The sequence below is a fragment of the Opisthocomus hoazin genome, chromosome 5, assembly GCF_030867145.1.
Source record: "Opisthocomus hoazin isolate bOpiHoa1 chromosome 5, bOpiHoa1.hap1, whole genome shotgun sequence".
In the NCBI taxonomy this organism is placed as follows: Eukaryota; Metazoa; Chordata; class Aves; order Opisthocomiformes; family Opisthocomidae; genus Opisthocomus; species Opisthocomus hoazin.
This window is the reverse complement of record NC_134418.1, coordinates 17,849,686-17,876,841: the sequence shown is the minus strand read 5'-3', so window position 1 is coordinate 17,876,841 and position 27,156 is coordinate 17,849,686. Positions and strand designations below refer to the sequence as shown.

The following is a 27,156-nucleotide window of genomic DNA, read 5'->3' as shown; positions in this document are numbered from 1 at the left end:
GCAGGGAAAAAAGATTGGAGAAATAAGAGTAATGTAAGAATACATTTCTAAACATAGCAGATTGGAAGTGTTCATCTGTGATGCATCTGCGGAGATCAGTGTTATCAGGATCTGTTAGTGGTAATATTAATGTTTGGGTTCAGTACATCTGAAAGGTACCTCATATCTGTGCACTTGGGCGCTTGCATAAATCTCGTCAAAACACAAGGCGAGACCTAACAGCCTGTTGGCAGGGATTACAACACATGTATATTCAGATTTTTTTTAACAATTTTGTTCCCAAGAGAGCTTTGCAGCAGGGATGTAACTGGAATAACTTTGTACCACAGAAATTAGTAGTGCGCTATATTTCCTGTTAAAACAGTTTCTGCAAGGTGTTGTTACACTTGAGTACTTCTCCAGCTTTACTCACAGGTTTGTAGTTCTTGCTTCATAATTCCAGATCGTGACTGTCCAATCACTAAACTTTGTGCCTTGTACCCAAAAAACTTGAAATAATTCTCTGTCCCCAAACCTCTTGAAATACATGGAAAGGAGCAGCGAGTAATGAACATGGGATCAGTGGAGAAGGTTGTATGTACAAGGCAGAAATATAGCTTGAATGCTGATGGAATGCAAGCTCAAGCAAGTCTGTATTTTTGTCAGCCATGAATCTAATGTTCTTAATCTTCATTTGTAACTTCAATTACCCTTGACAGGCTCTTGTGCTGTGAGTAAATAATGTAGTAGTAGACCTGTTTGCTTGTTTCTGTCATAGAAATCAATATAATTGCTTGATTTGCAAACATGCAAAATGCATCAAAGTGATATTCAGGAACTATTTGGAAATGTTAAGGGGAGATTGAGGGTTTTCTTGAGCTGTGTTTTTAAAATATTTTAAAACTCCTCTTTTGTATGATGCAAAATCCACACTGCAGAGTGAATATTTTGCAGTAGTGTCCACTACAACAGTAATGACCTCAGAAATGAGACAGTATCTTCCATTGAGAGAAGTCTGGGAGAATCGGTCACCTGCCATACTGACAGCAGGAGAAAAGAGAAGATTTCATCAGTTCACCAAAAGATAATTTTCCCCTTTGTGCCCTCTTCTACCTATCTGTACTGAGCGCAGAAGGCAGCAAAGTTGTCTGACACTTTGCAGAACTCTTGAATGATACAGTCCAAAACACGTGGCTGTCGCTGATTCTGCTTAGCAGCGGGCAAATGTCACGCGTGCTTGCTAGTGCGTTGTTTCCTTGGGAACTCGTCTCTCTTGGCAGTGGAGCAGAGCTCTGCTGCGCAGGGCTCCGTGCTTGGCACCGCGTTGTCCGGAATGACCATCTGAAGCTTCACCATTGAAGTGGAAACTAGAAATCAAATAGTCTTACACCGAAGGCCCCTCTTTCAAACAGTGTTTTTAGTAAAGATGCCCAGGATCCAAAATACATAGTTAAGCGCTGAATTTTGCAAAAAGGTGAAGATTTTGGTACCAAGGTGATGCACGGCTTGGATTGCCTTTCATTAAGTAACACTATGCACCCTCAGCAAGTCAGTTAACCGTTTTGAAAGCAAGGTCTTTATAGTTAAAAACCGTGTGATAACTGAGATGCCCCACCTTAGCGTAACAGCGCTGGGATTGTATCAGCTACATTACCATGTGACTGTGTTCAGCACTAGAAACGCACAGTCGTGACATTTCAGTTACCTTCTTGGTATAAAAGTGCTATTCATTAATGAAAGGATGAATTGAGAAGCGTTTGTGGTGAGTTTAATGCAATCTTCAAGTACCTCATGAATGAACCTGGTGTTTCACTCATTTTAGGTTAACCTGTTAGTCCCCATGTGCGTAAGCACCTCAGGAAATCTGCTGAAGTGGAGATGGAATTTGTCTTTATTTTCTTGACAGAGGAGCAGCAGGCAAAAAATATTTGTCTGGATTCCTGCAGCCCAGGAGAGCCCTGACATCTAGGTCCGCTGCTTCTGCTGCTCACTCAGTGCAGTGGGAGGTAGTCTACCTGCCTCAAGATCCTCACGTTTAGGTTCCCACAGAAGCATCGTGAGTATTTGCTGCTTTGACAAGGTAAGCCTCCAAGAAAAGCAAAATGATGCATTTGGAGAACCTGTGTATAAAAGGATCTGTATTAACACACGTCATTAAGATCCGAGAAAGACGGGAACAAGTCTAATGGAGAGCCACCAAGATGGTTGGGACTGGAGCACACTCCTGTGAGGAAAGGCTGAGGGAGTGGGTCTTCTTCAGCCTGGAGAAGGCTTTAGGGGGGACCTAATAGCTGCCCCCACTACGTATAAGTAGGCTATAGAGGATGGGGAGGTAAGGTCTTTGATGACCTGTGTGGTAGGAGAAAGAGAGATCACAGTCACAAATTGATACGGGTGAAGTTCTGACTTGGTGTAAGGAAAAACACTCACTCAAAGGAGGACAAGCACAGGAGCAGGTTGCTCAGAGTGGCTCTAAATCTCCATCTGTGGAGCTTTTCAAGACCAACAGGACAGACTCTAAACAACGTAGTCTGCATTCACTATGACCCTGCTTTGAGCAGGAGGTTGGACTACAACCCTCCCAAGGTGGCTTCTGGCCTGAATGATTCTATGGTTTACAATGGAAACACAGAAGAAAGCTTAGGAGTTCATCATCAGGTCTGTTTGCCTTAAAATCACATATCCAAAACGAAGAAAACCGCCATTTGCAGTGTGTAGGTTATTTGTGTAGAAGTAGACCAAATCCCCATCTCAGTAATAACGTTGCTTAGTCTCGCTGTAAATCATCTCAACTATGCAGTAGTGCACTCTGGTGTTTTCTGAGGGAATTGTTTAGGTATGTTGTCTGGTTATCTTTGCATGGTTTGTAGTCTTCTGATTTGCATTCTTGATTTTTCAGTAGGTGTCGTAGTTGATATGGCATGGATTTTAGGCGTGGAGATCTTCCACAAAAGTAAGAAGACAAAGGAAAAATTGAAATTTCCCAAAGTTGCCTGTTACCATTCCTGCTTCTTTAGGACATCCATGGTCGTGAATTTCTTTTTTGTTTCTCTTGCTGTTACTTTTCCCAGTCTCTTGCTTTCTTCTCTGAAAAGGAGTCAGATGCAGTGCGGGAGATTTCTTCGGGCTCTCTCCCCTTTTCCACTTACAAACAAGAGACTTGCTCTCATCAGGCTTCACAGGTCATTTTACAATGACAAAAAGTACGTGATACGTATACAAAAGGAGCAATAAGAAAACAAAGTAGAAGAGATGCAGTCAGTATGATGACAAGACATCAGTGTTGAGTGTTATGGACATGTCGTGTCAGCCATACTGAGACTCCCTTTATTTTACTTTCACATCTTGTATGCAAAGTTAACTGCATAAACATTAGGCAGGAGGCCGGGTGCTGAATTTCCAGAGTAGCTATATTATAATATGTGCAAAGCAAGAAAAAAGCAAAGCCGCTGTCTGCTTTGGAGCAGAAATTTGTGTTCCCCTCCCCGCTTGCCTCTCCTCAGCAGGTTATAAACCAGTTTGCGTAAGCGGCTGCTGGCCGTCGGCATCCATCCCGTGCTGCGCTCGTGCTGCCTCCGGCCTTACAACGGTCACAGTCAAGAGGGGAAACACCGGCGTCCTTTTAGGTCTGCTGGCTGCAGATGAGAGAAACGGCGTTACGCTGTCCTGCTGCTGCCGCCTGCAAAAATTCGTGTGCAAATGATGAAATTGGTTGCCCCTTTATTTATATTACCAGCATCGTGTGGTGTCTGAGGGGTCCCTCCCCACAGGCGCGGCTATAAGAAAATTCAGAAACTGCCTAAGAAACGAACAGGGCTAGAAACTTCCCGCTGAAAGAAATGGTGAGCAGAATTCAGGCTCTGAGCTCTGGCAGAGGGGCCTCGCTCTTCCCTCTGCAGGGGCGGCAGTGCTGCCCACCGTTGTCCACGCTCTCCCACCCATTGGGGCAGGCACAGGCCACATGGGTGCTGTCCCCAAGGAACTGAGATGACCCCCTGGCTTCTGCCCTCCGGAAATTTAATGTGGGAATCCCTGAATTTGTCTTTGCGGCTGGGGAAGGTTCCCTGACGCCCTCACAATAGCGAAGAAGGCCTGGTCAGCGTGGGAAGGTGACAGGAGGGGAGCGTGGAGTGGGGTTTCCTTGTCTGTGTGCAGAAAGTGTTACCTGAGACTGTCACGGCTCTTTGGTGCCTCAGATGGCACAAATTAACCTGAAGCTCAAGCATTTGAGCAGCACCTGGTTTTTTGCGCAGGGAAAAAGCTGCATGGACTCCCTGAGGGTCACCTCCTGAGGGAGCTGGCCTGGGGACTGTGTGCTGCTGCACTGTGGGGCCATGCTGCGGTGCTGGCCTTGGGCTGTGGCTCTGGGGCCAGAGAGGCATTGAGAGAGCGGGAGAGGCATCGGTGTCTTTCAAGTTGTGTTGGTTAACTTGGGCAGTGCGGTGGTGGGTTTGCCCTAAGGGTGGACGCCGGAGCAGGCTGTGGAGATGTGGTTTGTCAGGACAAGATCACAAAATCACAGAATAGTAGGGGTTGGAAGGGACCTCTGTGGGTCATCTAGTCCAACCGCCTGCCGAAGCAGGGTCACCTACAGCAAGCTGCACAGGACCTTGTCCAGGCGGGTCTTGAGTATCTCCAGAGAAGGAGACTCCACAACCTCTCTGGGCAGCCTGTTCCAGGGCTCTGTCACCCTCAGAGGGAAGAAGTTCTTCCTCATGTTCAGACGGAACTTCCTGTGCCTCAGTTTGTGCCCATTGCCCCTTGTCCTGTCACTGGGCACCACTGAAAAGAGCTTGGCCCCATCCTCCTGACACCCACCCTTCAGATATTTATAAGCATTTATTAGGTCCCCTCGCAGCCTTCTCTTCTTCAGGCTGAACAAGCCCAGTTCCCTCAACCTCTCCTCGTAGGGGAGATGGCTCCAGTCCCCTCATCATCCTTGTAGCCCTCCGCTGGACTCTCTCCAGTAGCTCCTCATCATTCTTGAACTGGGGAGCCCAGAACTGGACAGAGTACTCCAGATGAGGCCTCACTAGGGCAGTGTAGAGGGGAAGGAGAACCTCCCTCGTCCTGCTGGCCACACTCTTCTTGATGCACCCCAGGATCCCATTGGCTTTCTTGGCAGCCAGGGCACACTGCTGGCTCATGGTTAACCTGTCGTCCACCAGGACACCCAGGTCCCTCTCTGCAGAGCTGCTCTCCAGCAGGTCCACCCCAAGCCTGTACTGGTGCATGAGGTTGTTCCTCCCCAGGTGCAGGACCCTGCATTTGCCTTTGTTGAACCTCATCAGGTTCCTCTCTGCCCAGCTTTCCAGCCTATCCAGGTCACGCTGAATGGCAGCACAGCCTTCTGGTGTATCCACCACACCTCCCAGTTTGGTGTCATCAGCAAACTTGCTGAGGGTACATTCTAACTCTTCATCCAGGTTGTTGATGAAGAAGTTAAACAAGACTGGGCCCAGTACTGACCCCTGGGGGACACCACTTGTTACCAGCCTCCAACTAGACTCAGCGCTGCTGATGACAGCCCTCTGAGTTCTGCCATTCAGCCAGTTCTCTATCCACTTCACCGACCACTCATCCAGCCCACACTTCCTGAGCTTCCCTAGGAGGATATCATGGGAGACTGTGTCGAAAGCCTTGCTGAAGTCAAGGTAGACAACATCCACGGCTCTCCCTTCGTCTACCCAGTCAGTCATGTCATCGTAGAAAGCTATCAGATTGGTCAGGCATGATTTCCCCTTGGTGAATGCATGCTGACTACTCCTGATAACCTTCTTTTCTTCCACTTGCTTGATGATGGCCTCCAGGATAAGCTGCTCCATCACCTTTCCTGGGATGGAGGTGAGGCTGACCGGCCTGCAGTTCCCTGGGTCCTCCTTCTTGCCCTTTTTGAAGATTGGAGTGACATTGGCCTTTCTCCAGTCCTCGGGCACCTCTCCTGTCCTCCAGGACCTCTCAAAGATGATGGAGAGTGGCTCAGCAATGACATCCGCCAGCTCCCTCAGCACTCGTGGGTGCATTCCATCGGGGCCCATGGATTTGTGGACATCCAGATCACTTAAGCGATCCCTCACACAGTCCTCCTCGACCAAGGGAAAGTCATCCTCTCTGTGGACTTTTTCTCTTACCTCCGGGGCCTGGGATTCCTGAGGGCCAGTCTTGGCACTGAAGACTGAAGCAAAGAAGGCATTCAGTAGCTCTGCCTTCTCCGCATCCTCCGTCACCAGGACACCCGCCTCATTCAGCAGCGGCCCCACATTGTCCCTAGCCTTCCTTTTGCTGCTGATGTAGTTGAAGAAGCCCTTCTTGTTGTTTTTGACATCCCTTGCCAGCTTCAATTCCAGGTGAGCCTTGGCCTTCCTCGTCGCATCCCTGCATGCTCTCACTACGTTTCTGTAGTCTTCCCAAGTGGCCTGTCCCTCTTTCCACATTCCATGGACCTTTCTCTTCTGCCTGATCTCCGCTAGAAGCTGCTTGTTTAATCATGCAGGTCTCCTGCCTCCTTTGCTCGATTTCTTTCTGTCTTTCCATCTTTCCCCAAGGCCTGCCTGAAACACTGCTGTCCCCCATGACCCATCCCATCCACTGTCTCTCACCAGAAAGATGTTCCAAGACCTGCTGTTAAAACTTGTCCATAGAAATCCACACTGTGTCTGCCATGAAGGCAAGCTATGCCAGGATGAGAGGAGGTATTTTTCACAAGATGCCAGACAAGAAGAGGTAAGAGCTATTGAGTAGCCCCAACAGGGAACATCATTTGTGGCCATCTGCTTCCCCTACTTTCTCAGGCCCGAAATCTTTCACATAGTTGGAATCAATTCAATAGCCTTTGGTTTTGCTTCATACTGATGGCATGACGTCTGGACGTCTTCTCGTCTTACGGTAAGTCAACAACCAAAAGAAATCAGAAGCACTGTTTTCTTCAGCTTAGGGAACTATAAAGCTTTTTATGGAACACTACACATCTCACCTCAGCAGCAGCACTGTCCTTTGGCAGTGTCGTGCTTCATTTGAAGTACACCAGATCAATGACAGTGATTTGATGGAACGAGAAAACTTTTTTTTTCGTCTTCCTCAGTATTAATCATTTTTTTGTGGAGGATTGTGTCATAAGTGTCTCTGACCTGGAGAGAGCCCAGGATCCAAAACTAAATATTACCTTAAATCCTTACTATTAGATAGATTATTCTTCTGGGTATATTACGGCCCTTTTTAAACATCTGCATATCGGTTGAACTCAAATAGCAAAGAGCAGTATATGACTGCTTTGTAGCTACAGCGTAATTTACGTGAGCAAAGAAAACATACTGTCAAGGACTAGAAAGCAGTCTAGAAAACTGACTGCCTTCAGCATCTGTGAGAAGAAAGGCACGCTGTAGATATCTGAGAGAGAGGAAGAAATCCATCTGAAAAGGAAATCCTCATGTAATTAATTTCCATATCATCATTGTGTCTGTGTTTTGTCCTGTGTTATCTAAAAGTTATTCAAAACAAAAATAATTGTTGCTATTTAAAGAGATGGGTAACAATTTAATTGCTAGTGTGCTTTCTACAACAGCTTTGTGTAGGTGCGTCACTTGTCAGCCTGTAGACCTAGAAATTAAAAATAAATACAACAGAATACTGAACTCAGCTAGAAGTTAGTTTCTCAGATGTAGAAAATGTTTAAAGTTGTAACACATTTTATTTCCACATTGCCTTTTATTTGTACATTTCAGGATGTTTACGGAAAAAAGAAATAGAAAGGTAGCTTTCCTGCATCTCTCTGCCATAGACAAGTATTGTTATCCACCTTTAAAAGGTTAGGAAAGAGAGACATGTAAGGGGGCCTCTGACAGAAGCTAGTATGTTAAACAGTACTAGATGTGTATTTAGGCAGAAACAAAAATTGAACACAGTGTCTTGTAATTCTGCTGGAGGAGTACACACATGGGAACAAAGTCTATCCCTCACATGCCCCAGCTTTGGACCTTGTACATGCAGTGTAGCCTCTTCAACAGAGCCAGCCTGTTACATGGTTTTACTGTGGCTCTAATCAGTAGGTTATGCATATAGATACAGTGATGAAATTCTGCACTGCGAACTCCATTGTTTTCTCACATCTTGCTGCTTAGAATTTTATCTGCATGCGTATCTGTTTCTCCGCACCTCATTAGTTCTTCCAACCATAAATCTGTCATGCTGCAAAGCGCAGATTAATATACATAGTGTGGCTGGTGAATACAGACCTGGCTGTGTGTGCCAGAACACAGTTTAATGTAAATCTCCCATCTGAATGCAACAGTGTTTCTCTAGTTATGTTTGTACTTAATTAAAAACATTACTCTTTGGTTCTTTCTGTTCATTACCTTAAATATATTGATTCTCCTGATAAGGAGAGGAACAGAAATAGTATTTCAAACCTAGTCTGTGTTTATATGTTAAAAAAAGCTTTGTACAAACAATAAGCCATTGGTCTGGGATATCTGCAGGAAGAGAGTACATATTGATGGATTAACAGGCAAAGGCCCTTGAGAATGCCAGGATTTCACTGATCATTCCAAAACAGAAGTTTAAAACTGTCTACATGGCAAGAAGACAGCAATGAAAAAGGTAGTTTTTGCCCTTTGTAGTCATTCTATTTTACTTCATCCTTAAAATAAATTACTTTTTTGAAATGACTTCATGAGGTCATTTCATTAATTTTGTTCATCTTCAAAAATCTCTTTTTATACTTTCAGTGCAGAAACTGTCCAAATGTTATTATTTTTCTTCTTGATCTCAGCCTAGTGCTGGAGTGAGAGAAGCCTGTCTGGTGCAGTCCGTCTCACTCCCTACCATAGCAGTGGGGCACCCATGGAGCCCTTTAGTGCTGCAGACGACACTTCAGCCAGCAGCTTGTCCTAGTTTGGAGCAGCTTTGGATTTGTAGTGGCGCTGAAATGAGGAAGGACTAAGGTTTCTTTGCTGAGCTCAACTATATTTCAAAAACCTATGGAATACTCTTCTCAGAGGGAACTGGTTAGCACCATGTATTTTAGAATCTGAGCGTAAAACCTGACCAGAGCTAACAAAAAGAATCCCACCAGTGTCCCTACCTATTCTGAGGCCTGGTGTTAGGAAACAATTTCTAAAAGCATCAGGAAAGACTGTTTCCCATATGTGAAATGCACTCCTGTACTAACCTGTAGTGGATGTGAGTTCAGACTATTGGACACTCATTAAAAGGGTGGTTTGCAGGCCAAATCTAGCAGCACCCAAAGTCTCTGTTTTTTCCATATTTTCTTCCATTTGCTATTCAACCTCAAACCTTCTATCAAAATGTTAAAAGATGAATTTTTGTAAGTTACAGGCACACATCAGATACCCTGTGACGACTGAAAGCTGTCTGAACAACCTTTGGGAACACTGGCTGTTTCCAGTTCAGCCGAGAGAACGGGCAGGGGAGATACAGTCTCTCTTCCTATCGCCTTTGTTCCTCCCGGAGGGGTGCGAGGGGATGGTGAGTGCCAGCGCCTACTCTCCAAAACTCCTGCGGAGTATCAGGTGGTCCTCCCCTCCCCCCCCCCGTGTAATTCATGTTATAACACAGGAAAAAGGGTAATTTAAACTAGAATTGGAATTGTAACGCTGCAGCATTAGCAGTGGCGTTCTGATGTGTGGAATTACTGCACAGCTTTTCACTCGTTTTAGAAAATGGGTTTCTGGCTGAGAAAGGTTGAATACATCTGAAATATGTCCTAAATATTTAGAATACTGCTAGTCCTCTGCAAGCCCATAAAAAAGTATTAATACTTAGTGTTTAGGATTATTAATTTCTCGTTTGTTAATGATCTCCACACGGAGGAGCTGTAGAGTTAGAAATTATCCAAGCAAAACCACTAAGTTTTGAAAGAACCGTATAGTCAGAGACGTCACATCTTCTCTTGGTCAACTGAGCCAACCCCAAATCTATCCTAAATGCTGAGGGATGTGTGTGCTTTCAGCTTTTACTAACCATAATGAGTTGCTCTAGAACTTGGAAAGCTGGGTCAAGAAACCTTTTTCTTTGCTAATGGCTTTATGTACCCAAACATGTTGGTCTCAGTAAAATGAAAATTGCAAGTAAGATTTGTCCATTCCCTTGGTCCTTTCTCTGTGCCTTCAGAGGTCAGATGTGAAAATGCTGAGAGCTACCAGCCCACCCAGCAGCTGTGAAACTCAGACCTTTACATTCATTCTTCTGACTTGCTGAGCTCTCAGCAGGATTTTTCAGAGCCCCTTCCAGATCTGAGCTCTGGAGTCTTACAGCCCAAGTGCATTTAAAGGATTCTTATACTATGTTTCAAGGATAACCCAAAGATTATAGAGGATTAAACTTTATGGCTAATCCTGTCCATGCATAGGTCAGGCTGTGGTGACATTACTTGTGGCGGCATAGCTTGTCTTAGCCCAAGATCACTTTTTCCACGTAGCTGAAATAGTTTTTTCAAATGTAGTGATCTGAATCAGCAAAGGAGGTGTTGCAACTGTGGCTGCAGCTTCTTGTTGTCTTTGCTGTGATAACTTGGTGGTTTAGAGGCACAGAGCCAAGGCGGTATCAGTGCAGTTTGGCCATGAGTATTTTTAGCAAAGGGGAAGCTCTGCACATGGACTGAATTCTCTGTGGTTTGCTTCCAGCTGGAATCCACTGAAAAAAAAAAAAAAAATCCTATTAGTTATTTGAAGGATTGAAGCCTCTGTGGTGGGCTGATCCCAGACATCAATGAAGCACCCACCAGCCACTCACTCCCCTCCCCAGTGGGCTGCAGGAGAGAATCGGAAGAGCAAAAGAGAGAAAAAAGTGTGGGTCAAGGTAAAGACAGCATAATAAGTGAAGAGAAGAGGCAAGAAGAACCACAAAGTGATGCAAAGGCATTCATTCTACACCTGTCACAAGCAGGCTGATGCCCAGCTGGTCTCCAAGCAACGGCTACTCTAGAAGGTCTACCCCAGTTTTACTGCTGCGTGTAGCGCCATATGGTATGGAATATCCCTTAGGTCCCTTTGGTCAGCTGGGTCAGCTCTCCTGGCTCTGTCCCCTCCCAGGCTCTCGCCCACCCCCAGCCCACTTGCTGGAGAGGGGGCAGAGGGAGAAACAGAGCAGCCCTTGATGCTGTTTGGCGGTAGCTAAAACATCGGTGTGTTATTGGCACTGCTCTAGTCACAAATTTAAAACACAGCGTCATATGGGCTGCTGTGAAAAAAAATAATTCCATCTCAGCCAGACCCAGCACAGTCTCCTAGACCCTAAAGTCCCTGGTTTTCCATTCCTGTTTCCTGGTTTCCTTTTCCTGGAACAATTTCTTAGTTCCTGATTTCTGTTTTCCTACTGAAAGCCCAGCTGTTCTGACCAGGACTGTAACACATTAAAAATAGGAAGGAAATCGAAGTTGCTCTGATTTCACAAAATAAAAGCTAGAAAAGGTAATTGCTGCATCTCCCTTGAAAAAAAATGCTAGATCAGAGGTGGTTTACAGAAGCCTAGACACAATCTCAAAAAAAAAAAAAAAAAAAGTTGTCAGCAGCTAGGAAAGGAAGTTTTCAAATACAAATAATTCAGTGGAGATGGCTGTGTATATATCAGAAAAAAACTGAAGTGAGTGCCTAAGTCATTTCAAATTCCCACTAAGAATAAAAAATCCTACCTTTATGAGAAGGTGGATTAGAACTAGAAGAGGGCTGAATCTCATTTCTTGGCCTCATCTGTCTGTAGTGACTCCACCAGTATTGCCTTATTGCAAAGGCTTTTTTCACCTATTCATCTGAATAAGCATATAGTGATTTTTTTACTGCAATCCTTTAATGAGAGATGAGACGTTCATGACAGCTGAAAGAATTTTTTGGTTGGAGCATTAAGCACAGTGCTTAAGGTAAAGAGCATTGTTCATAAGACAGTCCCTTGCATTCTAGCAATACCGTGTCCGATAATTTCATGTAATGCATCAAATTCTTCCCTCTTATAGATATGCATGACTTGCATTACCCTGAGTAGACTCCAGTCTAATGGCAGGCAGTAATTGACAATGGCATCTTTTTGTTATTTTACTCATTTTATCATTCTGTAAGAGAGCAGCCCTTTGTCTGATTGTATTTCTGAAGCTATTCTGGTCAGACAGACAGGCTCTTGCATTGCTCTAAGCTATAAAACCCTTAGCTGGCTAAATAGTTCAGACGGCAATTAGTCAACAGTTGTTTCCCCTGGCTGTCAAAAAAACGTGAGCATGCCCTGAAGACAGTGAATCTATGCTAACAAATCAAGCAGCCAGCCTGCTCAAATAAAACTGTAGGACAATGAACAGATTGTGCTTGGGGAGTCTGTAGCTATGACTGAGACAGAGAAATGACAACTTCCATCAGAGCCAAAATTAAATGAAAACATATAAAATTCAGATTTTGGGGTTAAATTCTTCCTGATATTGAAGAAATCATTTTGAAACACACAGTATAGTATCCCTCTATACTTCCAAGTTTTGAGGGTTTTTTTTTTCTTTATAAAATATAGCCTTTGTATTTTGTGAAAGCTAAATTCTAAAGAAAGTGAAAAAACAGGTTTTTTTTCTATCTATCTAATCCCATCTCTTCTTTGGTGACCCTGTAGCATTATCAGATGCAAATATGAAAAGACCAAATCTTAGATTTGGATATGTTTTCCACTAATTTCTGTATAGTAGCAATTATCTTTATCATGGTATCAGCATTTAACATCCTGTATAGAAGGAAGTAATCGTGTTTAGTTAGCAATGCAATTATTTATACTTCTTTGTCTTTTAATTGTTTCAAAATCAAGGCAAACTTTCTTTAAGGTTGGTTCAATGTACATTCACAATAAAATTGAAGGAAAAGGGACATCTAAAATTTTCGTATCCTTGTTTGAATATGGAAAACCTCCTCCTGCCAAGGCGAAACACTCTGTCAGCCCCATTTGCCGTCAAAGTTTTCTGTCTCCTGTATACATGTGGTCTGCAGAATTTTACTCTGTATTATCTAATGAAACAAGAGATATTTCCTCATCATTTCACAAACACATTCCTAATGGTTGTGCTCCATCGTTGGCTTGATTCCCCTTGGGTTAATTAAAACCATTTATATTTTTCTGAAAACACCACTGTCTTTGCCTACCAAGATAAAGCAACACTCTGCAGGTCTGAAAACAAACTCTTCCTTCTCTGGCTACATGTGAGAGTATGTTCAATAAGCAGCTAGCTAATAGACGAACAACTGCCGACTGCCAGGTATGAGCGGGGAGCCAAGAGGGTTAGAGCTCTGCTGAAATGAAACTACACCCTGGCAGTAAAGAATTTCAGGATATTTTAACCAAAATGTTGCCAACAGAATGCAGCAAGTAAATGAAGAATAACACTGCAAGTAAGAACTACTGAATTCTTAGACGAGGAAGGTGATCAGTAATACTGGGGCTACACATAGTGCATAAAATGATTAAGCTGTTAGTTTCCCTCACAGATAACCACTGCATGAAGGAGCAGTGTTCACTTCATTTACTAGTGTTTCAGGAATTCCATTCTTAATGGAAATGCCTGAGCATCTGCAAATGGGAACCTCAGCATGAACTGGAGTTTGCTATAAAATAATGTTACCACTTCCTCTTGTAAGGTGCTCTTCTTTTTATTAGCTTATGATTAATATACAACAGTCGTACAGTTTCTGTTGCTCTGTGATTAACTTAAAGTTAACGCTTGTTTGAATTAGCTAGTTTTTATTTCTTTTTTGTTTGGGTTTCATGACATTGGTTTTCATGTGTATGCTGTTCTGCCAAATTCACTTGTCAGTTTTGGCCAGTTTGTGAAATAATTGGACACTGTTAAAGACTCAATGAAGACAGAATTGGGTGCCTTTTTTCATACTTATTTAACTAACATGAATTTAACTCCAGGTGAGAAGTACCTGAAAATTATTCTTAACTGACGAGTTTTCTTCAAGCTCCTTTCAAATAATTATGCCTTCACGTGAAGTAGTTAGTAAACAGATCTCAGTATACTGAAACCATCACCACATTTTAAATTAACTAACCTCTTACAGAGGAATGCCTGTTGGCTACAGAATATTCTTCCGAAGCGTTGGGCACAGGGGGTGAGAAGCAGAAAGGCTGGCACTGGTGGGGACTTTTTTCTTGCTACACGAGGCCTTCAGCATTTAGGGCTGTGAGCTTACTGTCTTTTGCACACACTGGATTCACAGAATTAAAAAGGAAATCAAGTTACCAGTCCCTTGCCTGAAGCTTGTTTACCTAGGAATGGAAGTGAGGTGCCGGAGAACAACCCACTGCCACAGTAAGAAGCGTGTTGCACTTAGAGGTAGGGGTACGACTGCCACAGTTATTAACATACTTAGTCTTTCAGCAGAGATGTTCAGCAAAATGATGTGCACCTACAGCCTGTACATGATTATATTTCATGAGTAAACAGTACATGAACAGGCTAGTCTGTTTTAATTATAGTAAAAATTGCATATTATTAATGTGTGTACCTATACACTGCAAATGTCTGATTTACATACATTGATGGTATTCATTTACTTGCAGCTGGAATGCTAGTCACATTAAAAACAAACAAAAAGAGTCCTCCCAGCCCCTACCTGACCACCCCACCCACCCTGAAAGTACCTGCAGTTTAACACCATCCGTTTATTCAGGCTGGTAATTTTTAAAGGAACTCTACATGCAGAGTGCTTAATGTCATTCTTTCTTCAGGTCTTGCAGCAAATCTGTATTCACTTCTAGTGTATAGGTACAAGTAGAAAGTGAGGTTTATAATACGCATGCCTGACCCTGTTCTTTTAACAAAGTTTGCAACCTCACCCTAGAGAACTGCAGCGCAGTACGGTGTGCCAGGAGACGCAGTTTTCAAGGCAGCCTGTGTGCAAACTGCTCAAGCTAAAAGGAAAATGGTGGCAGAGGGACTGATTCTACACCTGTCCCTGGAGCCCCATTAAAATCAAGTCCTCCTTTTACATCCTTGGAACATTACCTGATGCAGTGAGTCACCCTGCATCATCAGGGTTGCTTGAATGCTGCAGAACCGTACTCCTGGACTTTCATTTGGAGTGTAAGCAGCTATTCACTTCACTGATGCTGGATCTATTTTAATTCACTCTGCCTTAGCATCTGCACGGAAAACAACATCCTGGTGATACACATATGACTGACAAATAGATATTCTTATATGGATCCATATTTATAAGTGGCCAAGGGAATTCATTGATCATTTATTTGTAAACTAAATTAACTTTTTACTGTTTGTATATAAAATTAACTTTTTATTCTGTGGGGGAAAAAAACTATAAATGACCAAGAGCCTCACAACGTCACATAGATGACACCGCAAGCAAACTGCAGTTTTCAAATAATGCACTAGTGCAACTAATAGTTCAAATGATAATAATTTCCGAATATGTAATATAATAAAAATATATATATTTGTGGATAATGTATAAGCAGTAATAAGGACTAAATTAGAAGATACTACACTTCTTCCACATCAATGCATCGTAGTTAGGAATAAGGATAATATCTCTTCCTCTCTTTAACAGCTGAAAGGCACCAGCTAGATTTCATTATAACAGTTTTAATGAAAATTTAAAAATGCTGATTACCTGTCTCAAATTTCAGTACAAAGGCAGCAGGAATATGCCTGGATTAAGATCTTCACTACAAAACTCACATTGGGATTTGGGCATCCATGTTTGTAATTCTCAGTGATTACTTTTATTTACTAGTGTCTCCAAATGTTTTCTCTGCCTTTCTCTTTTAATAGCTAAACAACTCCCCATAAATCTGATCTTGCCAAATTAGCTGTTCAGGTTTGCCGTATGTTGCAAGGACCAAATTGTCTTTCGATGACTAGTCTGCTCCATTTCTTCTGCCGCAAAACTGTGCCTGCAGTTTACAAGCAAACAGCATTTCAGCTCAGCAGAAGGCAAGACTAAGGGATATTTAAAAATGTGCATGACAGAAAGGAAAAAAAAAAAGCCTTTCTTGGAAATCATACTATAAACAAGTTTTTGCAGCAATTTTTTGTTAACAATTAGGTACTAATTAAGTACCTGAGTAATGGAGGTCCTACTTTAATTTTGTGTACTTTGTTTTCAGGATGAAAGTCGAAAACCAGAGGTGTTCTGATCACCTGGAGATAGTGATGAGGCAGCTCCCAGCAGGATTACTGGGGTACAGTAGGAATACGCACTGTGTGCCCAGGTAGGTTAAAGGCATCCATAAAACATTTTGTGCCTAACTAAAACAAAAGAAAACCAAAAGATATTCTGGGGGCATAGCAATAAATCTGCAGGTTATCCAGACCAACCTCCATAGACTGAGACTGTATTTTATGTACTGAAATAACTAAATCTTGGTTTACTGAGATTTTGAAATCACCTAAGCACGTTAGGCAAGAGGTTAAGCTGGATCAAGATGGATCATCTCAAAGATGTAATCACCCATATCAAAAAGCACTCAACTGCAGAATTCTTTACAGGATTTTCAGCATGCTAAAGGCAGGAAGAGCTAACCTGTGTCCAGTTTGCCACAACATCAGGGACAGAATATTAAAGCAGCAGAAATGCAAATCTCTTGTGCAGCCTTTTCTCTCCCTGTCTCCCCCATTTTTATGAAGTAGGAAGACTACGCTGATGTGTCCCACTGACCATGGGGCAGCTGAAGAGGCATTGAAACCTACTTTTCTAGGCAAAGCTGTCAAAATAGGCAATTTTGGGTGGAGGGCTTTAATATTTTGAATACATTGTGGTTAGTTTCACCAGTAAATGGTATTTTGTAAACACCACCAAAAAGATCATTGCAGCACTACCTACAAGAATATTCCCTTTCCAGGTAAAGACCATCTGGCATCTCCTAGTGAATCTCTCTGAGGAAGTCTGTGGCAGAGCTGGGACAGGAATGTGTAGTTCCTTACCGTAAACCTTGTGCTTGGTCCTGTTGCCCGTGGTTCCTTACACACTTTGTAACCTTCCTCTCTTCCCTGTTTGTGGGAGTTGTTCAGCCACAGTAGGGAGACGCTTGTTGGTGGTTTGGTGGGGGTTCTTTTGGGTGATATGCTTGAATCAACCCCTTAATCTGTCACACAAAAATCAATTTATAGTATGCTTTCACAAGGCAATGGGGCATGATAAAGCCATGCCTGCGTCAGTGCCAGAACCTAAGGTGGTGTAGCCACTTTGGCTTGATGCTGCCCCAAAGTAATTAGCCCTGACGAGAGGCTCATTAGCTAGGGCACATAACCACACTAATGCAGCTGCACGGTTTTTGGGATCCCCGGTAAATACTCATCCTGTAGGTGATACTGTGCATACTGTTTGGTGTTGGTTTAGGATTCCTGAACAAGATAGTCCCTCCCTTGCTTATCTCTTACATCATCCTCGTTCTCTGACTCCTATTCAACCTGACACAGTTAAACATTTTCTTGAGTCATCCTTACGCCATTCATTAGTCTTTGCCAGTGATAACCACAAATCCTTCACATTTAGTGGACTGTTGCAAGTAATTTCATACGAACTCATTCCAATCTAAGGTGCACAAGCCAGATCTGATGGCTGAACTCAGCTGGAAAGCATCAAAGGCAGCTGAACATGCACGGATAAGGAGATAGTCCCAACACACAGATGAGACGCTTAATATTCCAAGTAAATGAATCCCATTTCCCACTTTTCTGTCCTGCACTCGTTGCAGAATTACACTTACTCTTCCTTTTCTGCCTTCTGATTTTTTCACAGAAAGTTAACAGTCCCCTCATCGCCAAACCAGTCCGGACAGTGCCTTGTCTATAGCTTTGACCCTTTGTCTCCTTTCATTCTCAGGGAGACCTGCCTATATCTTACACCAATTTCTACTTTTATCTCTTCTTGCATCCCACATTTTATTTTTAAGTGTTTCCCAAGTATGTATAACAAATGTCCCACTTCCTTTTCTCCAGTAAAGTCACCTGAAGCAACCGAGCTACACAGACACTAGCTGCTCTATCCGTTCTTTAAGGGACACCTATTCCCAACCCCAAATGCATTTTCATATTTGTCTAATGCTTGTTCTTTCATCTTCTTTTTCAGGTTAATATGCATTAGACGTGGTCCCATAATGAAATCACATGATGTAACCCACTTCTTTACATACGCAAAAGCTGGCAGAGAGGGAGGAGCATAGATCAGTGCTGTGCAGTTGATCGCAGCTTTTAGACCCCGCACAGTCACTGGTTCTGAGGGAGCTTGAATTTGTTTCTGACCTTTGTGTTTATGACCATCTCACCACAATGAATGCTGCCCTTAATGCAGGATAATTACTTATTTTGATCTCTAAATGTTCTCCGATACATTTTTGTGACAGGAGGTAACAAAATGTTCCAAAGGTAGCTTTGAAATGTTTTTTGGAAAGGTTTTCATTTCACAAAGAATCACTGAACGCTACTACCCAAGTTCTGCTAAACACAATGGCAGTGCATCTTGTGGAGGGCGTTGCAGGATACATCCCTCAACAGCTGGGAAAAGCTCTTTTAGAGAAGCTCATGATCTAAGAAAGTTCTTATAATTGTTCATGAAGAGGGAAGGACTTGGCCAAAGTAATATCTAATTTACGCAAACACATCTTGTCACTGCACCAGAGCTGGTTGGTTGGTGTCTTTTTTTTTTGTGCAAAGAATGAGAACTGGCACTTTCCCAAGGAGGTGTGTCAGAGGTAAATGAACATGGCACTGAAGTATCCTATTGTGTTGTAATAGTCTTGTTGGAGGACTTGAAGGTGTGTCTCTGCCTTTATAAATACCATGCTGCTTTTACATCTAGCTCTGATTCTTTCGAAAGAGACGAGTCGCATCGGCTGTTGCCTTTGGGTATATCTCCAAGCCCTGTGCAAGGTATGTCTTTTAGTTATCTTACTTTGCACTGTTCCACTTGCAACAGAACGTTACTGTCACATCATTATTCATGTTAATGTTATTAGTTACTGTATTTGCAATAGAACTGTAAATACTACTTGATATCTCAAAAGAGAGTTTTATGGAGTGAAAATTTCTGTGTATAGTAAAAAGCATGAAGCAAGTCAAGTAAGAACTATGCAAAAGTATGACCTGCTCACATCTGCTGCTACCTATGTATTCTAGATTCTAAATTTATGTAACTAAAGATATTTTCAGATAGCTGAATGTTGAAATAGGTTCCTTATTACATGCCTACACGTGAATTTCTGCTTTCTAACATGAAAACCTGGCTACAGAAACGCCTATGATGGAAACATCTGAAAAATACATTTAGGGATTTAACCAGCTAAATGCCAGCTTTACACCCTCTACTATCATGGTATGCTCTGATCCTGAAAGCTGCTTGAAGAGAAACACCTACAGAAATAAGTGTGCTCTGTGCAGATGCAGGGGTCAGCTTGCTAATAATTAGTTAACTAGCTACATTTCAAAATGGAAGTTGCATATTTATCCCTTGAATTTGGTAACTTCAGAGACAGCCCAGTCACTGCTGGTGTCCGCAAAAGCAAAAAGGCTATTCTGTTTATTTAGTGGTCAAGGCGGTAAAGTATGCACCAATAGTTACTTTTTGGTGTCTGAAAAGACTACTATCATTTTTTTTCAACAGAAAACTGAAATACTGGCATAACCAGTGAATGAGGACAATTTTCAGAATGCCTAAGAAATAATTTTGCTCAACTTGAAGCAAATGGTTTCCTTTCTGTCTGACATATTTTAGAATAATCACCAGAGGTTGGAATCAGCATGGCTTATGTGCCATTTACAAAATGGGAGATCAAGGGAACAACAACTGCTTTATACTTTGTAACTCAAGATATCCATCTGAGACTGACAAATCGCAGGTTCAAATTCCTTCTCTGGCTGTAAAAGAGATTTTAATTAAGGTACTTCAGTTATTGGGCACTAACACATCCTGGGAGTGACTCTCTTCTGCTCCACATCGCATAGAAAATTTGGATCAGAAGGACATACTCCATAGCCACCTACATTTCTCAAGGATAATAAATAATGGTTCTAGAAATCAGGTATTCATGCAAAGGGCAGAGGATTTTGCCAGTCACACCACTTTAATAGGAATCAATGAGCAGTGCAATAACAGGTCTGAAATACTGCAGCTGTCAAATGGAGTCCAGCATTAAGTGAAAACATTTTTGTATTTTTGTTTGTTTGTTGTTTGTTTTGAAGGCGGATAACAGGCAAAACAGAGACCATGAGGATTAAAAGCTTTGGACTTCTTTGTGTGTTGATTCTGGTCTCCCAGATGCTACTAGCTGACTGTGAAAGACGGAAGGAAAGAAAAAAGGGAAGACAAGGCATAGAAGACGGTGGAAAAAATCAAGATGAATCTAACCAAGAAAGTGAAAAAGGGAGGAAGTCAAAAGGAGGAAAAGCATCTCCTAAAGGGAAGTTTAAAACCAAAGAGAATGTTGAGTGCACCTGGGCAGTGACCAACATGAATGCTGCTACTGTGCACGTAGAGTGCAAGCATGGTAACAGCAAGTTCTGGTGCGAATTCTCTGGAGAGCCTTCCACCTGTGCACAGTATGCAGCAAACCAAAAATCCTACTGGAAACAAGTCTCCCGATCCCTAAAGAAGCAGAAGCAGATCTGTCAAGACCCCAAAAGTGTCCTAAAATCTAAAGTATGTAGGAAAGGCCCACAAAGCGCTCATCTCAAGTTGACCCTCTCAAGCCTACTAACGTCAGTGGGTCCTGCAAAAGGGAACACGATTCATCATGCAAAGGAAGTTGTTCAGACTCCAGCAGCTGCCTCTGTGACTGAAAAAAAGCTAGAACACAGTTCTCAAGACTGTGTTGAAGACATAGATTATATTGATCAGAAAAAGGTGGCTGAGGAATACTGTCCAGAAAGCTTGCTTTCTTTCTGCAACTTCTTTATCACAATGGTCCAAGACAAAAAATGCTGAGGAAGTGTTTCTAAAGCTCTGTATCATGAAGTCTGGTCTCATCCAAATTACTGCAAACTAGTCCAGATTTTTTTCTCATGTTATATAGTGTATATAAGAAAAAAAGGACTATATTTTTCTGATGTTGTATACAGAACAGACTACACTTGACGTAGTTGAAGATGTTATAGATTTTATTTGTACGTAGGTTGCTACACAGGTGTTACCAATGGATGTTACATACTCTACACAGAAGCATATAAGTAGTTTCCTTGCCCCTCTTTGAGCTGTGCTAGCCAAAGTGATGAATTCAGTGCTATGCACTTCTTGGTTATGTACAATATTTTGACCTAAAAATTATTAAGAAAAATAAACTTCGAAATATACTAGAAATATTCTCTCTCTCTATGTGTTTAATTAGATTTCATCATAAGTGCTAAGTCTTTGTCAAAAAGTGTTCTTTCACAGGATCTAGGCAAAGTGTTGCTTATAAAGCAGTTCTAAAAATACTTCTGCAGCTTTGCAGACTTCAGCTTTCTCAGCCAGTTACCAAAAGTAACATTTTCATAGGAAACTACATTATCATTAGTTTTTATCATCCTGATAATGAAGGGCAACAAGATTTTCAGATTTTTGCATAATTTTGCAAAGTTTCAGGTTTCCAATCTTATCAAAGCATATCAGAAAACTTTGCGAACTTCAGTTCCCTCTTTTCTGCTACAGTGTAAAGCACATTGTCGTCATTTTCTGACAGGTAAACAGAGACACAGAGATAAAATGACTTGTACAAGTGCATGCATAGGCCCAGGACTGGACTCCTTACTCAAGCAGCCAAAGCACTTGTGCTCAACACTGCGTGTATGTTCTTTTGAGGTTGTATTGTCTGTTATCTTTATGTGCGGGCAACACTAATAAATACTTTTCTATTCATTAAACATCATCTGTATTTAAATAAAAAAAAAAAAAAACAGAAATCCAAACTCTACAAGAATAGAGAGTTTAGAAAATGTAAAGCTAAATAATGACAACTGACCTTTGCTAATTTTTTAAAACTCCAGCTGGAAGAAAAGTAACACACAATTTAGACCTTTCCAGGGGCTCTGGTCTCAGAAGGATGGTCTTCCACCACAGTGGTTCATTTGGAGAAACTTGAACTTTCACGAAATACAAGTTTCCTGATCCTGTCTAGCAAATTAACCTAATATTTCTGTTTCTTGAGAAAATATAGCCTGCTCCCTTCTGCGATTACCTCATTGCTAGAATATTTGAGAGAATATTTTTAAGATGGATAGTTATGAGTAGCTTCCCTCCTGCCACTTCTCTCTTTTCCTTCATTCTCACATGTGCTCACTTTTGTTTAAATGAGCATGTCTGGGGAGGGCACTTCAGTGCTACTCTGTCTTGTTGCTACAGCAATAAAGGCCCTTGCCATTATGCAATATCAGTTAGTATTTTCTTTGCAATGAAGAATTAACCTGGCAAAATGCTTAAATTTAGATGTAAGTCCTCAACAGGAGAGGAAAGCGCTGCACACAGGTTTGCTTTTTTTTGCTTGTTAGTAAGGGTCAAGTGTTCTTCCACAGGGTTGAAATTATGTTGGCATAGTCAGGACGAAGGCTGGCATCAGCTGCAGTATTTTAAAGAGGACAGCACTCTGAAGGCTCTCATGAGTACTTCATATGATATTCAGTTACATTTCTTTGCTCTTACAATATTATCTTCATGTGACTAATATCTTGAATGTGGGATGCTGTTATTAGACAGGCAAACTGTGTTTGAGAAGGATTCAGCTGTATTTTACGAAGTCCAAATGGCAAAAAAGAAGCAGGTTCTTCTCACTGAAGTTCCAGCCTCTGCACACCCTGTGGAAACACTGGGTATAAGCAGGCTGTGCAGGATAAATTCTGATGGACTGATGCCCACAGCAAAGCAAAATTCCAGTAAAAAGGGGGCATCAATTCTAACTCCTGTGGAGGCTGGAAGACACAGCCATTCTAGTGCCAAGCAAGGTGGAAAGCCAGCTACCAGTTCCTTATTATTAAGGTAGATATGTAAATACTGAAAATGCAGGTGAGTTCCAGCTGCTAGACACCTTGTGTGTTGGCCTGCACTATTTCATATTAGGAGATCATTGAGATAAGAAAGCCATAAGGTACAGAGGAAGGATTAGGAACCCATATTTGCCTCAAGCAATCATACACGGCAGCAGTTCTAATGTGGTGTACACACACGTGGATAACGGTCCCAGATCACAACCAGAGTACCAGGCAGGGCTGGTTTAAGAAGCTCAGTTGCCCAGATGTTTTGGAAGATGTCCAATCCTAACTGCCCTTAGCTGCTGTTACCCTCACGAGTACTGCAGTAAGTACTTCGTTGCCTGAAGCGTGATCCGCGGCTCTGAGAAGTCAGGAGGCACTGCTCTCCCTGTGGCTGCCGGCCAGCCTGGCACTGTGAGCCCGTGACATATCCCAGAGCAAATTCCAGCCCGGGATTCCAGAGCCCCAAGTTGCATCTCTGTGTGCGGGACTGTCAGCACCTGGACCCACATGTTGGAGCTGCATGCTCCTCTCCAGGGATACATTATATTTCTGCTGCCTTGTTTTCTTTCAGGGCTGACTTTTACCTTCTCACATGGCTCTTTGCAGGGGGAAATTCATGCTCGATCTCAACAATTCCTGGGTGCGTTTCACCTGAGATGCATGCCGTTGTGCCAGTATCCGACAAGAACAGTGTGGAGCACAAGGAGAAAAAGGAGATGTCTGTGCAGGCTTTTTCCTTGGAAGGTGGGCTAATGTGCAGATCTCAAAACTGTCTGAACCAAAGAACAGGCTTTTTAACTTCCATGGGTATGTAGTTCTGGCTGTTCTTCAGAAGGGCACGTTTCAGAACAGCAGGGTCCGAGGCAAATAGATCTGGAGTCTAACTTCATGAACAGCCTTTTCCATAGTTGCACAAACCACAAGTCTACGGCTAAGTGCATCTGAGTTCTCATTGCACTTACCAAGCCTTGTGTTTCAGTTCGACATCTACAAAGCAATCACATCGGAGTTGCTTTCTTCTGGGCATTTGCAGAGCCAGTTAGGTCAGTATAACTTTGGTGCTTCTGCAGTCGAGCTGGTTAGGACAAATAAAACGTTTCCTGGCATTCTTCGTCTTAGGGTCTGCGGTCATCATGAAAAAGTTCACAGCTGAGCTCTGTTCTGTGCCTCTTCTCCCCAGTTGTTATTGTGTCAGAATTTGATGTTTGAATAACTTGGAATAATGGCGGTAGTGACTTTTCTAACACTTTCTGTATCAGGGCAAGCAGGGACACATTGAAGGAAAATGATGAATGGATTTAAATGTCTGTGCAGCCCAAGTCCTCTGTCCTACCATATTGAAAACATAAGGATCTCTGTTTTCTTAATGCCAGCCTGAGTTGTGGAAAATCAGCCTCATTTTACACCTGGGGAAATGAAGTATAGGAAGACTGGATGACCTTGACAGTCATGGGGAGAAAATCAGTGGCTGAATCAGGAAGCAAACAGAGGTTTTCAGAGTTCCAGTGGTCCCGTTCTCATGCCTTGTGATTAGATCATTCTACACAAGAACTACGTGTATTTATACTTGAACATATCCAGCTAGCTTCTAGGTATTTTAAAATTATTAGGAATAATTTGTGGGAAAAGTAGCTTACTTTCTCGGCAATATAGTTTGTTTCTCCAGACAACCCTGGGTATCATAATTTGAATATTTACTTGGAAAGCAGGATAGAGCTTTTGAAGATAGGAAACTCATTCTGGCTTCAGAGATAAAGTAGTTTCAGGGAGTTTCCCTGCTGTTGCTATATGGAATACTTACACATTTGATAACTGCTTTAGACTATGGATGCTCTTTTTATGTGGACCTAACCCACCCACTCCCACAAATTCTCAAATTCTCACCAAACTTTGGAGAGTCAAAATATGGATATTTTAAAAAAGAGGAGAGAAAAAATTTGAAGTTAGGATTTTTTCCAAAGTTGTCTCCTAATATGTGACAGTCTTATTTAGAAAATTTTGGGTGTATCTTTGTATTCGCTAGGAAATGGGGAGACATTGTTAATGCCCAGCAAATAGCTCTGGCAATGCAGTACTACTTAAGAATCTGTAAAATTTCAGCTCCTTTTTAACTTTAAAATTTTTATTCTTTTCTTATTCTCCACAGTGTATTTTCTGCTGCTTTTCACAGATTATTTCATTCCAATGAGTTTCCCTTCCTTTTGCAACTTCCTTTATTCATTTACCACTTTGGCAACAGTACAGATCCCATATCTAATCTTGTATGTTGCTTGACTGCTTGTAGGAGAACAGTGCTGCGTGACTCAACCTTCCTGCTCCCAGGAGTGCCCTGCCCTCCTCTTCCCCCGAGGGGCCCAATGGGTACCTGCCGCCTGATATCACCTCACCTGAGTTTGACCAACCATAGCGGAGGCTGAGTGTTCAGGCAAGACACATTTTACACTGCTGCGCTCGATCCCTGTAGACGTAGCTGAACCTAGATAATACATTCCACTCCCTTTTCCACCTTCACCTTATTTTTTTCTGATGCTGCCCTGAGCAAGGCAGCTCAATACTTGTTAGTAGGTGTTGCACCTCACCCATGCCTTTGCCTGATTTTCATTCCATTTCAATGTATTATATTGTTTGTTCCTCTAGGCTATTTCCAAGAGCGATACCGCACTGGGAATTGATCAAATGGAAAAATCCAGCTTCAAGGATGGAAAATTCAGCAGGTTCCAGCCTGCAGAGGCTCTTTGCAATCTTGTCATTAGGGTGGTGGTACCATCCCATCCTGGCTGGAGCATGCATGGCTCCTGCCTGTTAGCACCATAAATGGTATAACGAATCCTATGGATCTCAAGTCCACTGTCGGCATTCCTGCCTTCTAACATCTTTGAGCTTCTTTCCGCTCCTTCCCTTGAAAGTGCAAGGGAACTTCGAAGTCTGGCTGCAGTCACTACCTCTCTTCAAAGACCCATCAAGGAGAAGGCAGAGCACAAGAGTCCTAGTAGGGTTAGAGTTATCAGACTGAACACCCAGAGGTTTCGAAAGAATACCCAGGTTCCTTGCTTACTCCAGCCATTGCCATTACTGCAGTGAGGCAATACATGGTCACACATAAACAGAGGAGACTGGCCATGTCACAAAGCTTTTTACCTGTTTGTAAAGCTATTACTAACAGAAAAGGATGCATTAGGGCCCAGCTTGTCTCTTTATTGAAGATTCATGTAACAGATTTCTCTGGAAACATGCTCCTATCCGTGTAAAGTATGTGTTTTTTTCAGCTACTGGGAACGTCTTCCAGAGTTGCTTATTGACCTCACTAGAAATAGCTGTTTTAAAACAAAGAAGTGATAATGAGTTGGGTGGAAGAACTGTGAAGACTTCCCATTCTGTTGTTGCTACCTGGCTGCCTCGTTCACTGACCATACCAGGCCCCATGCAGAAATGATAGACTTAATTAACCTGAAGCTCCCCGTGGACCATGGAAGTCTCACACTTCCAGGCAACAGACAGACACATCAAAGGGACTTGGTTATATAATGAGAGTCTGCAACATGTTCTAAACTGTCTGCGAGTGTGCACATATAAGCATTCTCTGGTGCTTTGTGTCTGCCAAGGAAGAGGAGAGTTGTTCCAGTCAGCCAGAAGGTCTGATGTTAAGATGAATCTTAAAATCCAGGAATCACAATATTATCTGTAACAGGAATGTATTCTATACATCCATTATGTGTGCGCTAATTATATGTAATGAGTGTGCTTAGATAATAGAATATTATTTAAATAATATGAGTTACCTTTACAACTGTTGCCTGAAGGCAATGTGGTTTCTAGAGTCACTCTAGAGGTGGTGTGATTCTCTGGAAAATCTTGGCCTGCCTTTGGGCTACTCCACAGCAGCTGAATCGCTACAGATGCACGTGCTGTGGCAGCTCTGTTCCTACTCCCTGTTCCAAAGGTCTCTCAAAGAATGGCTCCAGTTCTTCCCGGCACTGCATGCTTCCAGGGAATTTTATGTCTTGTTCCTATTCCTGGAGGCATGAACACGGTCTTTGCTCTACATGTGTGACAGCCTACACTCCTTCATGTCCTATGGGGAGGACTCCTGTTCCATGTTGATCCCAGAGACTCTGTGTTCCTCTCTTACATGTGCAAATGACTCACTCAGAAGTGAGCTAAAGATGTCAGTTCGTGGACAGAGAAAAGTTGGGACACTAGGGATGCTGGTTTGTGTGTGATTTCAGATGAAATCTTGT

The 27,156-nt window shown here is 42.5% G+C and overlaps 1 protein-coding gene across 1 annotated transcript; it reads left to right on the top strand.

Moving 5' to 3' along the window:
- The first annotated feature begins 18,698 nt into the window (after positions 1 to 18,698).
- Positions 18,699 to 20,900, top strand: FGFBP1 (fibroblast growth factor binding protein 1). Its single transcript, XM_009934331.2, has 2 exons — positions 18,699 to 18,850; positions 20,159 to 20,900. Exon 2 carries the CDS (start codon positions 20,184 to 20,186, stop codon positions 20,898 to 20,900), a length of 717 nt encoding a protein of 238 aa, XP_009932633.1. The 5' UTR covers positions 18,699 to 18,850; positions 20,159 to 20,183.
- The last annotated feature ends 6,256 nt before the right edge of the window (positions 20,901 to 27,156 follow it).

Coding starts and splice junctions, on each gene's coding strand:
- FGFBP1 (XM_009934331.2), top strand. CDS start 20,184: ATGAGGATTAAAAGCTTTGGACTTCTTTGTGTGTTGATTCTGGTCTCC.